General features: G+C 36.7%; 1 protein-coding gene across 1 annotated transcript in view; it reads left to right on the forward strand.

The window, feature by feature from the left end:
* The window catches only part of NELL2 (neural EGFL like 2), a 144,157-nt gene that overhangs the window by 55,355 nt on the left and 73,754 nt on the right, over positions 1-15,048 (forward strand). The window contains exons 10-11 of the mRNA XM_065743436.1: positions 9,651-9,742; positions 12,398-12,500. Coding sequence (XP_065599508.1) covers positions 9,651-9,742; positions 12,398-12,500 — 195 coding nt within the window. The remainder of the gene's footprint in view (positions 1-9,650; positions 9,743-12,397; positions 12,501-15,048) is intronic.

The raw sequence follows: 15,048 nt of genomic DNA on the forward strand, positions 1-15,048 counted from the left end.
ATAATGTTATCATATATCTTGAAAAAAGCTTTGCCAGCATTATTATTCCTCACATTTCTTATGAAATACTGAAATATTCCTCGAATATTGAGTTGATATGATCACAGGCAATGAGAGGTGAATTCGTTTTCTATGTCTGGATCAAATTTCCTCTAAGAAAACCAGATTGTTCCATTGGAAAGATGTTACTTGTTTTTACCAGAATACCACACAAATTTTTTTATTTGTCAGTTTGGTCATCTTAATTCTACTGCTTTTAATTCTGATAAATATCTGAACCACGTCTCTGCAGCTAATGAAAACAGGATATTTGCTGATAGATTATTGAAAACAAAATCAAGAGTTATTTGATATAAACTGGTATTTTTTCTCTCGGGTTTTCAAGAACTTGAAAAAAAATTAATAATGCTGAGAACAGGTTTTGTAAAATTCATAAAGTATGTTTTCTTAATGTTATTCAACCCATCTCACTCATTTCTGAGAATCTTGGTAACACGATGAACATTTTTAAAGATGAAGCTATTTCTTTTCCGCACCAGTGAAATTGCAGAACTGCCTTTTGCTTTTTGCAGATTTGATGATAAATTACTACTAAAAATGAGATATTTTCTTAGTATATATATATATTCTGACTCTTAGTTTCCATAGAATGGTAATTGTAGGTAGACAATATGATACAGCTTACTTTTGAAAATTATTTTTTGTTAGAATCATCAGCTCTGAGGCTTTCACTCACTGATGTACTTTTTAAACTAAAAGGGAATAGCCCCATTATAAGCTGCTATGAACTCTAGTATATTGTTTTCCAGCAATTAGGTCAGAGCATTGACAGCTGCACTCTGGAAAAATTAGCAATGACAAAGCACAATCTGAGGGCATCTGCTCTTACTGCTTTTGCATTTTTCAAGTATTGAACTGGTTTTCAACATGAAGTACCCTACTGCTTGGGAATTCACAGTGAACAATAGTAACTTCTAGTAGAGTTCAGAAACGGGTACAATGTTAGGCGTACATAGGTTTCTATGTAGTTAAAACTGTCTTCTGAAAAAATTCCAACTGTGTTGGCAGCAACTAGTGTCCTTTTTTTTGAGATTCGTTTTTGATTAAATGCTATTTGATAATGAATGTTGAGAGTGAGTATATAACAAATTTGGAAAGGCATTTTGCATAACTGACTTTAATCAAGATTTCCAAAAATGTGTTTACCTTGATGTCTGTTTTAAAAGCAATTTGCTGAACTGATGCTAAGTAGAGTTCTCTGGGGTGTTTGTGACTATGCCAACTAATCCTGTCATTTCAGTTCAAGTGAGAGAGGAAGATGATAGGTCTCAGAAGAGGGATGGGAGGGTGAGTAGATTCCTTATGCAGGATTGAATGTGGATGAAGGAGGAGGTAGGAGTGTGAAATTTTGCTCAATTCCTTCTTGGGTGTATATGCATCTGTACAGGTGATTTGAAAGACCTGAGATCTAACAACAGCTATTGATATGGTGCACCATCTGTGCTCTAATCCACCCCAGGGAACTTCTAAACGCATTGGCCTGGCCCACCTCATTGTGCAAATAAGGTATACGTGACTATTGCTGTAATATCCAACTTAGCAAGGAGCTGCCATTTCAAGGGGAAGTGAAAGTGATAGGATTTGGAGGAAAAGTAAACATAGTAAAATGGACAAAAGTAATGGAGCTAGATGTTGTCAGGTCACAGGGTGTTAGAATTGAGCGTGTGGAAATGTCACTTTCAAGTTCTTTTTGCAGAGTTACAGAGTGGTTTAGGTTGGAAGGGGCCTTTGGATTTCATCTGGTCTAACCTCCAACAGGTTTACTATTTTCAGGTAAACTTTGTAGTTTTGCTATTTGCACAGGCTTCTTTTTCTTAGTGCTGTCAAATGAAACAAACTGTAAAATCTCTGGGGTTGCTACCCTTTAGAAGTACTTGCCTTTTACTGTATCTGCTCACATCATCTGTGTCCTCAAGGCTACTGAAAGTAACCATCTCTGCAGAAAAGCACAAAAAATGTGTCCAAAAAATTATGTATAATTGGCACGCTCTATTTTACCATGGTAAATCAGGGCAAAAAATACGAGTAGCGTTCCAATGAAAAAAAAGCTTATTTACTCCCCCTCTATTTGAATTACCTGTGAAGCCAGGTAACAGTATTGTTGCAGGAATAGCAGCCCTCATGCTCACTGGTGGTCTGAGCAACGTACGGCAATGGAGAACACAACCTGCTTATATAATTAATGAAATATATAAAAAAGTAGTATAATTATAACATAAATAATAAAATTATCGTTATTAACAATTAATAATACAAATAATATAGCAATATAGGTAATTAATATGATGAATTAATGCTGCTGCTGATAGCTATTTCTCACTGATAGGCTTAGAACAGTGATCAAGACTTGTGCTGACCTTCTGCAGATCCTTGTTGCTTGCAGAAATTCTCAGCACAGTTCTAATCAATTCAGCAGACATTATCTTTCCTGTGGATCCCTATACCTTGAGGCTTTCTGATCGGTGTATGTGTGAGTTTAACCATGACATGAAGTAGAAGATGCTTTAGGGAGATATCTATTTTTCTATACCACACCATTTTTTCTATAAGCACAGTTCTTCAGATAAGCACCTCTTGCAGTTAGTCTCTAGAAATACCAGATGAGAGAAGGTAGAACTGAAATAGAAATTTCCCTGTGATTAGTACCGATCAAGATTTAATAAAATATCTGTTTCAACCTCTATTAAGACACAACTATGTCACTACTTTTAAGTATAGCTGACAAAAGGAGTCCATCAGAAGGTGTCTAATCCCTGTTTAAAGAGGATTAAGCAGGTGTGCAGTGTTTGCATCCAAATTCTCTTGGTCTTGCAGATTGCTGTGCTATTCATAAACCTTTAATGAAATTGTAATACAATAGTCATATAATAAAATTAATAGGAACTTTAATTGCTTTTCATCTCTTAACACCCTCTAACAGTTTTGTCTTGGCATTGGATTTTATTTTTGATATTTCATTGTGAAAGTCGTTTAAGTACCGGATGGCCAACAGAGTTAATTTGGCAAGTAAATGGGCATTTTGATTGCATTAGTCATGCCCAAGTTTTTAAAATCCTATATTTAAAGTCCAAAATATTCTAGCTCTGTTTAACAAACAGAATCTGGTCTATTGCTCCAAAGCCAAAGTTGTTCATGTCTATCAGCATAAATATTTTTGCTGCCATATTTAACCAAGTTAAAGTTGCTGTGCGGGTAGCAATAATGTTATTTTTAAGAGAAGCTGACATCAAGTAGTAACCATGTTCCTTGTGTATAGATGCATTCTCTAAAATGATCAAAGTGAAGTACAAGACTTCATTAGAATTCTTCTTTGAACCAGGATAGTCCAATCTGCCTTTTTTTTTCTTTCCTGCAAATGTGGACCGAATATCTTAATTATTTTTTTAAAAATGATAGTATTGTGATTGCTGAGTGGAGGAAAAAGGAAAGCAAAACTTTGATCAGTAAATATGAGAACATTTCAGCTGGTCTTTCAGAATATATAACGTGTTAAGTTTGATCCCACAGCTTAAAATTAAAGGGTGTTACTCATAGTATCCAATGCATGTGTGCTATTAGTGGTAAGTACAGCACCTTCCCTATTGCTGAAAAGCAGTTTTTTTAAGAATTCAGGATTTTTCTTTATGGAGTATTTATCTTATTTCAGATGTATCATCTGATTAGTAACGTCACGTCACAGATATATGAGGGAAAATTGAACTTCTTCTAATTCTGCCATGGTTTATGATATTGAATCACTTCTATGAGGAAAGTCTTGAATCTTTGTTGTCAAAGTAGCAACTAAAAAACAAGCACTGAAATGGATACATCTCTGTGATTTGTCTGAAAATGTCTGAGCTTACTATATATTTGCATCTCTATATATTTTTAACTTATATTAGTGCTAAGTGATCTCAGTGCAGGCTTTTTTGATGAGTGTAAAAAATTGTGTTACATTCGATGTTTCCAGTTTCATCTGCAGTTTGAATACTTGGCTGCATAGTCCTGAATGTTTCTGTTAATAACACAGTATTTCTCTATGGAGAAATCTGTTCACTCTTTGAAACTGAGCAAGTTATTTCTTGTTGGCTTTTTTTTCATGCCATTGCAGGATAAATGCAAGTTAATGTACTCATTCATCTTCCAATATCTTAGATCTTTGTTTAAACAGAGATACCCACACGCTCACTTTGTACTGTGTGTGATGTCCATTGGTTTGCTTGGTTGCATACTCCTTCCCAGACTCCCTGTCCTGCAGACCACAGTAAAAATTTTACTTATCTGTTCTGTTTTCCTTGGCTGAGCTGGATTCAACAGAATTTTTGGTCACATTTTGAAGTGCTTTTTCAGTCTTCAGATTGATTTTTTGGTCTTTAAGGTTACCTCAAAGAGCCCACATTCTAGTGCTCAGATGAGTTCCACAGAAGACTTCCCACAAAGAACATATGACATAAACGAATTACTTAGCTTCCTTCTAGCAATTAATGGAAATGTAGAAAAAATGAGAAGTAGATGAAAGAATTTTTGATTTTGGATTATCTTTCCCATGTGACCAAACATCCTGTTAGTGGAGATGACTTACATCACAGATGCTCTTAAATGATTGAAGAAGTGCTGTTGAACAGCCACATTGAGTTCTCAGTGCAGTAGAGACATTCAGCATTTCTGGGTAACAAAAAAAGATATAGTTGGGAATTGATTTCTTATCAATAGGAAATTTAAAGTCAGATTTTTTTTTTTCAGCTGAGCAAGCTGAGCATGTAAATATCTTTTCAACAGCAATTGACTGAAAAAAACCCTCAACATATTTTCCTGCTTGAAGTCTGAAATCACTGTGAATTGTTGAGAGGGGTGACATAAGATGAAGCAAATCTCAAATCTCACTGACTGCAGCAACAGAGGAGCAACAGCAAGTGAGCAAATAAGAAGTAATGCCTGAACCCCTGCAAAAAATACATGAGACGAGGATGAAAGCATGTCTCATAATGGCATGGCAGAAAAAATCATAGCAGGTCACCATTGTTTCTGTATTTCTAAGATAAAGCCACATAGAGATTTTGCACTGTGTAAGCTTGCAAAATAGGATTAATGTGTCTTATACAGTGCCTCAGCCTTGATCTCTGAACAGTGGAGATTTCAAGGAGAAGATCTGAAATTTAAAGGAATGAGATTTTTTTCGTTAGTATCCTTCCCCCATGCTTCCCCCATGCAGAAACATAGAATTAATTACAAGAATTAAGTTGTGCTTTCACAACTACTGAAAAATTTGTCCTAGTTATGTCTGCTGTGCATTGGACAATTGTGAATATAAGAAAATATAGTGGTTTGAGGAGTTTACCAATGTTCCAAACTTTCTGCATTCACTTGTTGATAAGTCTGAATCCAAGACAGCTTAGATAGTACAGGGAATTATACAGACATCCCTCAGGGAAAGTAAAAAACAATCTAGATATCAAAGATGATATATACAAAAGTGAGAAATCACACAAGTGACATACTGTGAACTCAGGGAATGGAAGGCAAGTGTTAGATGGGTCATGGATTTTATGTAGAAGTTTTAAGGTCACACAACTGCAGAAAAAAAGTGTCATTTGGAGGCCAGTGGGAAGAAAAAAGAGTTGTGAAAGTGATTGTTTGACAAGCTGTTGGTGATTCATCAAACACAATAACTGGTGGGCTCCTCAAAGATTTTTTTTTGCTGAATGTAAATGAGGAAAGTGCCATGCCACAGTGAAAGCTACTAGAGGGAGTAGTTGTATTATTATTACTACACCTGCATAAATTAGTCATGGGGATATAAACAGATCTTGCTAATAATATTTTTAGACACTGTACTGATGCCTATCTTTGTATCATCGTATGTATATATCAAGAATAGTCAAACTTCCTACCAGAAACCTCCTCTTTCACCTTCTTAGAAAACTGTACTTCGAATAATAAATATTTTCATACTAGGAGTATGTAGAAGCTTGATGGCAAGAGGAAATGGTTTATGTAGTTCAGCTGTAAATGAAATTCTACATAGGCAATAACTATCACATTCTGAAACAACTAATCACTGGGTAATTTCTTGACTGTGACTCAATCTGTCGTATGAAAGGAGTTAGGAAGATGAAACATGATATTTTTCCCCAGAGAGATACCAATCACAAACTAATCACAGCATTCTTGAGAGCATCTAGCCAGGGAGAAATTAAATCTTTGCTGGACTTTCCAATTACATAGTTCTAGTCCAGATGTCCATGTTGTTGAAATATCTTTATTTCTGAAGGAAAATAAAGACATGAAGCATCACCATCATAAGATGTGTATTAGCTGTGTCAACTGCTGGCATAAGGCAGAAAAAGCATGCTGTTCCACACTGACTGAGATGTAGGTCATGCTATTCAAGGAGGAAAATGGGGGGTGAGAGGATTAGCACCCTTCTTTTACTAGAAGTCTTTCCATGTGTGCTCTGTGCTCACCAAATTGGACAGTCAATTACACTGGTGAACTTTGACCATCACTAAAGCCATGTTAAACACTGAGACTGCATCTGGTGTAGATGAAGTACCCATGTATTTTGTTAAGCACATTTGATGTAGATAAGCACAAAGGAGAAGAGAAAAATTAAGTGATAGTACTTGGAGTGAGAGCTTCTGAGTTCTTTTAGCTTTTTAGTGGCAGGAAGTGTCCAAATATGATGGAATCCGTCAGTTTTTACAGGACATGAATAGGAAAGAAATAATTCAAGTAAAGCTGATCTTGATTTCAAGAAGAAATGTCCCTTTTGAATGTAGTCATTAAGAGCAGCAGTGTAAAAGATGAGCTCGGGATTGTGTTCTGATTATTTGGTTTACTTTCATGTTATATTTCAGTTTAGTTATCAAGTGTTTATATACTTTTTTCACCTGAAACATAGTTTGATCACTTTGTATAGGCAGGACACTTACACTTGGGGCCCTTTTAGCCTTGCTGACAAAGCCATGGCAAATTCCAGTAGTTGTAAGTTTGGATCTAGGGAAATTCAATTAATAAGATGTAATTTTGTGGCTGGATAGTGGTCAGGAGCAGTGGTGCCTTACTAAGTAGTGGAGGTGGAGAAGTCAACATGGCTTGGATTTGCTGGGACCCATGCAAGCGTGTCTTGAAATGCACATTTTGCAATGATTTTCAATACTTCGAGAAGCAGTCTCCCACTCATGTATGAAGACACATGGGAAATAGATTGCCTGCCCTCACAACCCTAGCATTTGTGAGTCCCTTTGTTTGTCAACTTTTTTGCAAGACTTTATGGAAGACATTTGATTTTCTTGCTTTCAGCATATGCTTGTGCTGCTGCAGCATTACATTACGATAATTTCACACCCAAAAACTTCAAAGGGCTGTGGGTAAAATAAGAAATATCTTCCTGGTTTTTCAGAACTGTTTTCTGATAGTTTCTCCATTTACATTATTTTCTAAGTTTCTCTGAAGAACCGAAGGTTTACCAGTGTTAATGAAGTGACTGGATTTAGTAGACTGTGGTTTGAGGTAGCATGGATGCTAATTTTTTTTTTTTAAAGATGCATAGGTGATCATATTAATATGCTAAAAATGTTTTGTTTTCATGAGAGAGTTTTCTTCTGATAGATTAACTATGATCTTGATGTCTTTTGCCTTTTCTATGAGCAGGCACGGGCTGCCTATTTGAGGCATAAGGATGTGTTATCAGTCCATTTCCACTCTCTGGTCCCCAGGCATTGCTGTACTTGTTTTTTTCTTGTCATTTGTAATAGCTATTGGAAGCCCAAAATGTGTGTGACAAGGGAAAGGGCTTAATGTATCAGGATTTTGGTTTAGTGTCATGGCTGGGAGTATACAGGAAGTGATATATATGACTGAATTATTTCCTTCTCCTGTCTGGATTCTAGATCTGTTAGTCCCAAGTAAAGGTTTATGTGGATTTTTTTCTGCATACTTTTTTTCTAGAGGAGCTTGAATGCAGCACTGTATTGTACTGAGCTTTCTCGACACTTTGTGACCCCTGTTGGTGGATGCTACGCAAACTTGCTCCTTCTGTTAGCCCTAGGACTCCCTCCTTTATAAAAGACCTTCACTGAGTCTGACAGCAAACTCTGCCATTCATGAAATTTGGGATGTTGGAGCTTATTGTGATTTTACTCCTTGTAAGGGCTATGTAGATTTATTTCACACAAGACACTTTATTTTTATATGATATTTTAATTCATTTTTGTAAATTTGGGAAAAATTTGCAGCTTGTTTTCACTATGCCAATCACTTCTTTTTCAGTATTGGTTCCAAGCATTACTTTTTGTATGTTCACAATTTAATAAGAAGTTTACAAAACCAAGGAGCTGCAAGTAAAGAAAAATAAAATACAAAGGGGAAACTGTAAAGGTAGCTAACACAAGCCAGGCAATAGAAACACTTGCACATCCAGAGATTTTAAAATTGTCTTCAAATTGTCTCATTAAACAGAACTGATTAATCTGTCTGTAAATGAATTGCAGTAAAACTGATTTACGTCTCCAAGTCAATGATTAACGAATTAGTCTTCAAACCAGTAATCTAGAACTTTAAAGCAGTAACACGCTCCTGTTATTTCACAATTATACTTCCTTGATGAGCCTTGACTGTGTTCTCAGCAGCAGAGGCAGATATCAAGTTTTCTTTATCTAGTAGTTACATTACTTAGCCTTTACTCTTTGCATAATGTAATTGCAGTAATAGATGCTTCTAAAAAAACAGAGGTAGTATACTTTGCAGGTATTTTACGTAGCCTTTAAATACCAATTGGGGACTTTGAAGAACAATATGGTAAGTGCCACATCAGCACGCGCTGTAATGGTGGCACTGTCAGGGTGCATGAGTGGCATGAGGCCAGATCATGGTGTAACCAACAACTGCCCTGGGTCATGCTGTCATATGTTTTTTGATTCTACTTCTATTACAAAAATAAATAAATATAGTCACTGAAGGTCTGTACCTGTACAGTAAAAATCATATTTTCTAATATATTTCAGCTGTAGTGGTAAATAATGAGGTTAACCAAGCTACGAATATGTAACTTTGAAATACCTGTGGTGGTAGTTCAGATGGCAAAATGTAAATATGTGGCTTCAGTGATTGCCCTTCATTACTCAGCATTCCTTTTCAGGATGCTTGATCTGCTAATTCAGGATTCAGGTCCCGCACTGCTCTCACATCTCCAAGCTCTCGTTCACCTCTGTGCTTTTCACGTGGCTGCTGAGCATGGTTCCCTGCTCTGAATCTCTCCTGGCCCCAGCTGCCTTTCTCTGCTTAATTCTTGCCCAGGCAGCTGCCATACCTTCCTTGTGGGACCTGCAGTGCATTCCTTCTGCCCTCTTGTTCTCTCTGAATACTCCACCATCAGTTCCACCATCCTTCAGCTTCTATTTATACACACCTTTGTGGTTCTTTCATCTTTTTTTTTCTCTGATTTTTTTTTTCCCTGTGATACCCAGATTCCTGCAGGTGGCTTTAGAATATTCTCACAACTGGATCAGTTTTAAAATGTTAAAGTGCCGTTATCTCTAAAGAAGTGCATAGGTTCTATCAACAGTGTACTAATACAAAATCGTTGCAATATTTTTTATTTTCTCCTGAAGCGGTGTGCATATTTGAAGGCAGAACATACTTTGAAGGACAAAGAGAAACAGTGTATTCAAGCTCAGGGGACTGTGTTCTGTTTGAGTGCAAGGTAAGAACATTTTTTATGAAAAAATATTCTTGCATGTTAGAGGTATCAAAGTCCCACTATTATACAGAGAGGTCCACTCTAGGAAGTAGCAACAAAAAATTCATGTAAGGCATCCTGTGTTTGTTTTGTCTTACTGAGTTCCACAGCAGATCTTACAAATACACTTGCTTTGCAGAGCTGCAAGCCTTGATTACACAGCTTGATGATTGAACTACGTTCCTTCCTCTTTACATATCCTCATCATCATCAGTAACAAGACCTAGCAGGCTATGTTATTTTTCCATTGACATGTGTGCAGTGTTCTTGTTCACAATTATGAACCCAGGTGCAAATGATGAACAAACACAATGGGGACATAATTTAGACTTCAGGATAATTCTGAGTGGAAAAGACAGATGAAAGAGAAGGAAAAGAAGGAGCATGTTGAGTGTCTAGTTCTCTTTCTTATATTGGAAATTAGAAGACTTGTCATTTGATTTGTAAGCAGAACATGCCATGCTGTTGATCTCATCGTGCTGCAAGAATACAGATGCTCTGCAGACCACAAATGCACTTGAAGAGGAAAATATACTCCGGGGCATTGTTGCAGGTTGAGTCACCTGCCTGCTGTGGCAGGCCTCACTTCGCTGTTGGGCCAAAGGGATGGGGTGGGAATATCTCTGGGCAGGGAGATAAGTGCTGCAGCACGGGGCTGAAAAACTGAATGCATGTTTCTAGGGCAGGGAATAGGTGGGAAAACTTCCATGAAGCTGCAGCAGAGGTCTGCGGATTTAACTGCTGTACTTAACACTGTACAAACTCCGTGGGGCTGCAGGAAATCCAGAATGACTCGATAACTGAGGTATAGAATCCTTTCTGGCTACCAAAGTCACAGTGGTATAGCAGTTTATGCCTAGACTTCAGAGTCGGTCCTCTGCTCTCAGGCCTGCTTTCTCCTTCCCTTTAGCATGCCCTTCCTACCTGCTTCTGGAGGGAGATGATAATTTTGGAAACAGATGTTTCAGTAGTGTGGTTTTCAGGACTGTGAGCTTGTATTCTTCAGTGTAGCACCTGGGACATTAGTTCTGTGATGAATTCACACTCATCAAAAGTTATACGGTGTTACTTCGTCTTTCTTGCATGTAGCAGATCTGCATTGTGAACAAAATGTCTCTGTTGACCATGCTCGTATTTATTTTGTTGATGATGCTGGATGTTACTGCTTGTCCTGGTTCAAATATTAAGCATCAGCTTTGATTCACATCATCTTTTTCAAGGTCTGAAGTATATATTGTTTCTGATGAGCAGCCACGTGAATGGTATTTCAGAAAAGAAAATCCCTGTACTGTAAACAGTGTGGGTCAGCCAGGAAGTCATAGGCTGACACTATTATATTGACACTGGAGTTCTCATAAAGGAATATGATTTGTAACTCCAACACAAGGGAGACTGGCACAAGTACTGATTTAGTGGTTGGAGGCTTATGGTGAAGTTATCAAGGCGGTGTAGAGAATTCCTTATTTCAAGTTGTACGTGATTTTAAGCATCATAAACAATTGTGTCTGCTATGGGCATGCACTTATGCAATTTTCTGTTTAAATATTGCAAAATGAGTGAATTAAACATTCTCTTCCTAATTAGAATCTGTAAAAAAAATTAAATGCAATCCAGACTACTCTGGTATTATTTCTATCAAAGGTTATTTTCTTTATTTTGAAAAATGACTGGTTTTTGTTTGTTCTGTTTTATAGTATCATCAGCATCTGGTTTGATATAGTGGGATTTCAGGTTTGGGTTGGATTGTTTAATGTAAAATTTGGGTGGTAATTTTGATTTCATCATTATATATTATGTTTACAGATGACTTAAAATCAAACACTAAGTCTGTAATAATAATACAATATGCAATAGCATATTCATGAGGGATTTCATTGCATGCTGAAGTACAGGGCCCTGAAGTCAGTGAGCTCATACTTTAACCAAATTGTTGATTCTATGGCAGACGAGGAATCTGTTATTGCTTTATTTGTTTATTTGCTTTGGTTTCTGTTTTTGCTATATCACGAATAGAGCACTTCAGAAGATATTAAAGGTTGTATTTCTGTGGTAACCTGATTGCTAAGGTAGGCATTTCACTGTGGTCATACTGCAGTGATTGTGTGTGACCTGCACTAAATGCCTGAAGATATTCAGATAGCATCTTGACATTAGATGCTTCTAGATGCTGGTCTAAGTTTAATAAGAAACCTTTTTCCTAAGACAGAATCAGTGCCTGTTTCCCTCAGTGTTTCGACTACAGCACTGAGATCAGAGTTGTTCAAGTTTTATATGCTATATGAATAGAAAGCTGTTTTAGAGTATGTATTTTAGAGTCTAAAGTCTGTTTTTGAGAAAAAATGTTGCTCTTTTGAACATGGTTTTAGGAAATACTATTGAGGCAAGTTGCTTGTAAGCAAAGGTAAAGAATGAAACAGCTTCTATACTTTCTCATACTTGGGAAGATTTGAGGCTTCTGTTGTGCTGTTGTTTTTTCAAATGGTTTTAAAGGTGACCAGATTCTGCATAGTATTTTTTTTTTCTGTTTGTTTATTTGTTTGTACATTGCAATCTCAAAAGCCAACTAAAGTTATCCTTTATCTTCTTTCACAATAACAATCAATTACTTCCATATGACAGGACCACAAAATGCAGCGTATTCCAAAAGAGAGTTGTGCAACTTTGAACTGCCCAGAATCTCAACAGATCCCATTGTCTCACAGCTGCTGCAAAATCTGTAAAGGTAAGAAAATAACAGGACATATATATAAGCTCAGTGCAGTTTTCTTACAGGTTATATATGGGTTTTTTTGGTGTGATCTTTTTGAATGTAACACTCCTACACATAATTGCAGCAGACTTTGTGAATCTGAGTGGACAAGTCTTGCATCATGGTGTCTAAAATTTATGTGTAAAATATCTGATAGTGTAAACTGAGTGAGACATGTTCACTGGCTCTTATGTGTTTAATTCTAGCCAAATGTGGGTGAAAATTCAAAGAAATTGTATGCATGATTAGAAATTTTCTACTCCTCACTCATTCTGTTGTCTGAACAAAATGAGATTGGAAGAATGTCTGTGTTCCCCAGCATCCTTCAAAAATGCTTTGAGATGTCTGCTCTGGAGAACAGTTTGTGCTGTGCAGTTGTTCAAAGAGTGTCATATATTGTTGATCTGTTTGGAGTTGTACTCTGCATCTACAAGCAGAAGCACTGAGCACTGTTTTGGTACACTGTGTGACTTTGCTCTCAGCACTGTCTTGGTACACTGTGTGACTTTATCTGTCACACAGGTACTGGTCTTTTCCAAAGGGGAGAGGTGCAGGAAGCATTCTTTCTTGAGCCCAGTATTTTGATCTGCAGTAATATTAGTATCTTCAAAGATATAAGCAATTGCAACTTCAAGTGGCTATATCTGTTTCTCCTAACGTTAAATAATGATAAATTGATGTCTGGCATGAAAGAAGATGTTAGACTCCTGGGCTGACTTTAGATACACTTCAGTGAAAAGAAGAATGTAGTTCTTGTTTTGGTGCTGCTCAGCAGAAACTCGAAAGATATGATTAATGACATCAAGTGGAGAGAGAAGAAGAAAGTAGAAGAAAAGAGCTTAAGAAAAGTTGATAGCTCTTGAAGACTATCACAGTCTAAAAGAATTTTTTTCATGATAATTTTCTATAAAATCTTGTGTGGCTTACAGAAAATAATTCTGTGTTTGTAGTCCCTGGTAAAGCTAGAAAATTTTAATATACATCAGATTAGTGCTTTCTGATCATTTTCAGTCCTACCTGATCCATGCTATCATGGCTTCTCATGAAATATAGATTCAAGAAGCATTTTTGTAAACAGCAGCATTAATATAGCTGAGTTAAGAATCTTCAGAAAATAACAAAAAAAACCAAAACACCCTATCATCCACTTCCTGGATTACATGGACATTCTTAGTTATGAAATAACAGTCTGATGCAAAGAAATCCAGACCAGGAAATCAAAAAATATGACTGTTGCTTTGTTATTATCTCAGACTTCAATGAGGTAGACAACACCAGGGTGAAGAGCAAATATCACCATGGGCAGAGGTTGCTCTTGACACACATTTTTTGCTGTTACCAAACATTTACCAAATATTTGCTGAGTACTGAAAAGCCTGTAATGCATGTAGAACTGCAGAACTTTTTGCTTCTAACAGAAATGCTATGTTAGATAACAGCATTGTGGTAGTTATGGTAAATTTTATCATGCAAGTAAAATTAGCCAAACCTTTCTCTTTATCCATAGCAGAAAAGAAAGAACTGTAATCATTAGTCTGTACTATACTTGAAGGTCTGTGATGTTTGTATCTTGACCATATCACTGAGCTTAAATACTAAAACCTTTTGCCTTAATGGACTTTGTTTTCACCTTTTCAGCTTGATTTCTATTGCTTTGCATTGCTTATGACCCGCCCAAGTTCAAAACTTGAATATGAACTGACAAGCAGAGTCTGCCATTTGCCTGTCTGACATTCATATAGGCTGGCTTAGCAATAGCAATATATTAGTTTAAGGAGCAATATATTAGTTTACCAAGAAGGAATTGATGTGTGCTAAGTTATAAAAATTTCCAGTTTATCGTCTGCTTGATATGGGAACGGTCTTGCATTTCTGAGTGGTCCTGCCTCACAGAAGCATTGAATTCACAATAGACTGCTTTTATCTTTGCATCCATCAGGTGCACGGACTTTTTCTTGGGTTTCATATACACTGTTTTGAGTTATAGTGCATGGGGTAACAAGCAATGGAGATCTGCTAGAATGAGGGAAAATCAGCTGAAGGTTGGGCAAAGGGCACTGTGACGAAGAAGATGGAATAAAGAGGAGGAAGTAGGTGGCCTAGGACCATCATAGGCCCCCACCATGCACACTAAGAGGAACATTAGCATAAATTAATGAGTTCTTGGAAAAGAGTGAATATGTTTGACAATGTATTACATATGTATATCTTAACTGTTTAAATGCATAACCTGAACTCTGGGAGGGCACTCTTGATTTATCAAGTTCCCTGGTATGTATTGAGAAAATAAAGGAATGCTGGCTTTCTAACGTCACATTGGAGTTAGAGAGTTTTCTTCCCAAATTTTTCTGATGTCAACACAAATAGTCGTATAATTTAAGGATAAAAGCTGCTTTGTATCAAAATATGAAGCAGCAGCCCAATGGAGTGTTAAAAATATTATTCTCTACCACCAGCAAATACTTGTTTGTTATTTTGTAAGAGGCCAGTGTTACAACCTAATTCTAGCATACATTCTGGA

This window comes from Cyrtonyx montezumae, unplaced genomic scaffold, assembly GCF_038088225.1.
Source record: "Cyrtonyx montezumae isolate F1298 unplaced genomic scaffold, pur_monq_1.0 scaffold_3, whole genome shotgun sequence".
NCBI lineage: Eukaryota > Metazoa > Chordata > Aves > Galliformes > Odontophoridae > Cyrtonyx > Cyrtonyx montezumae.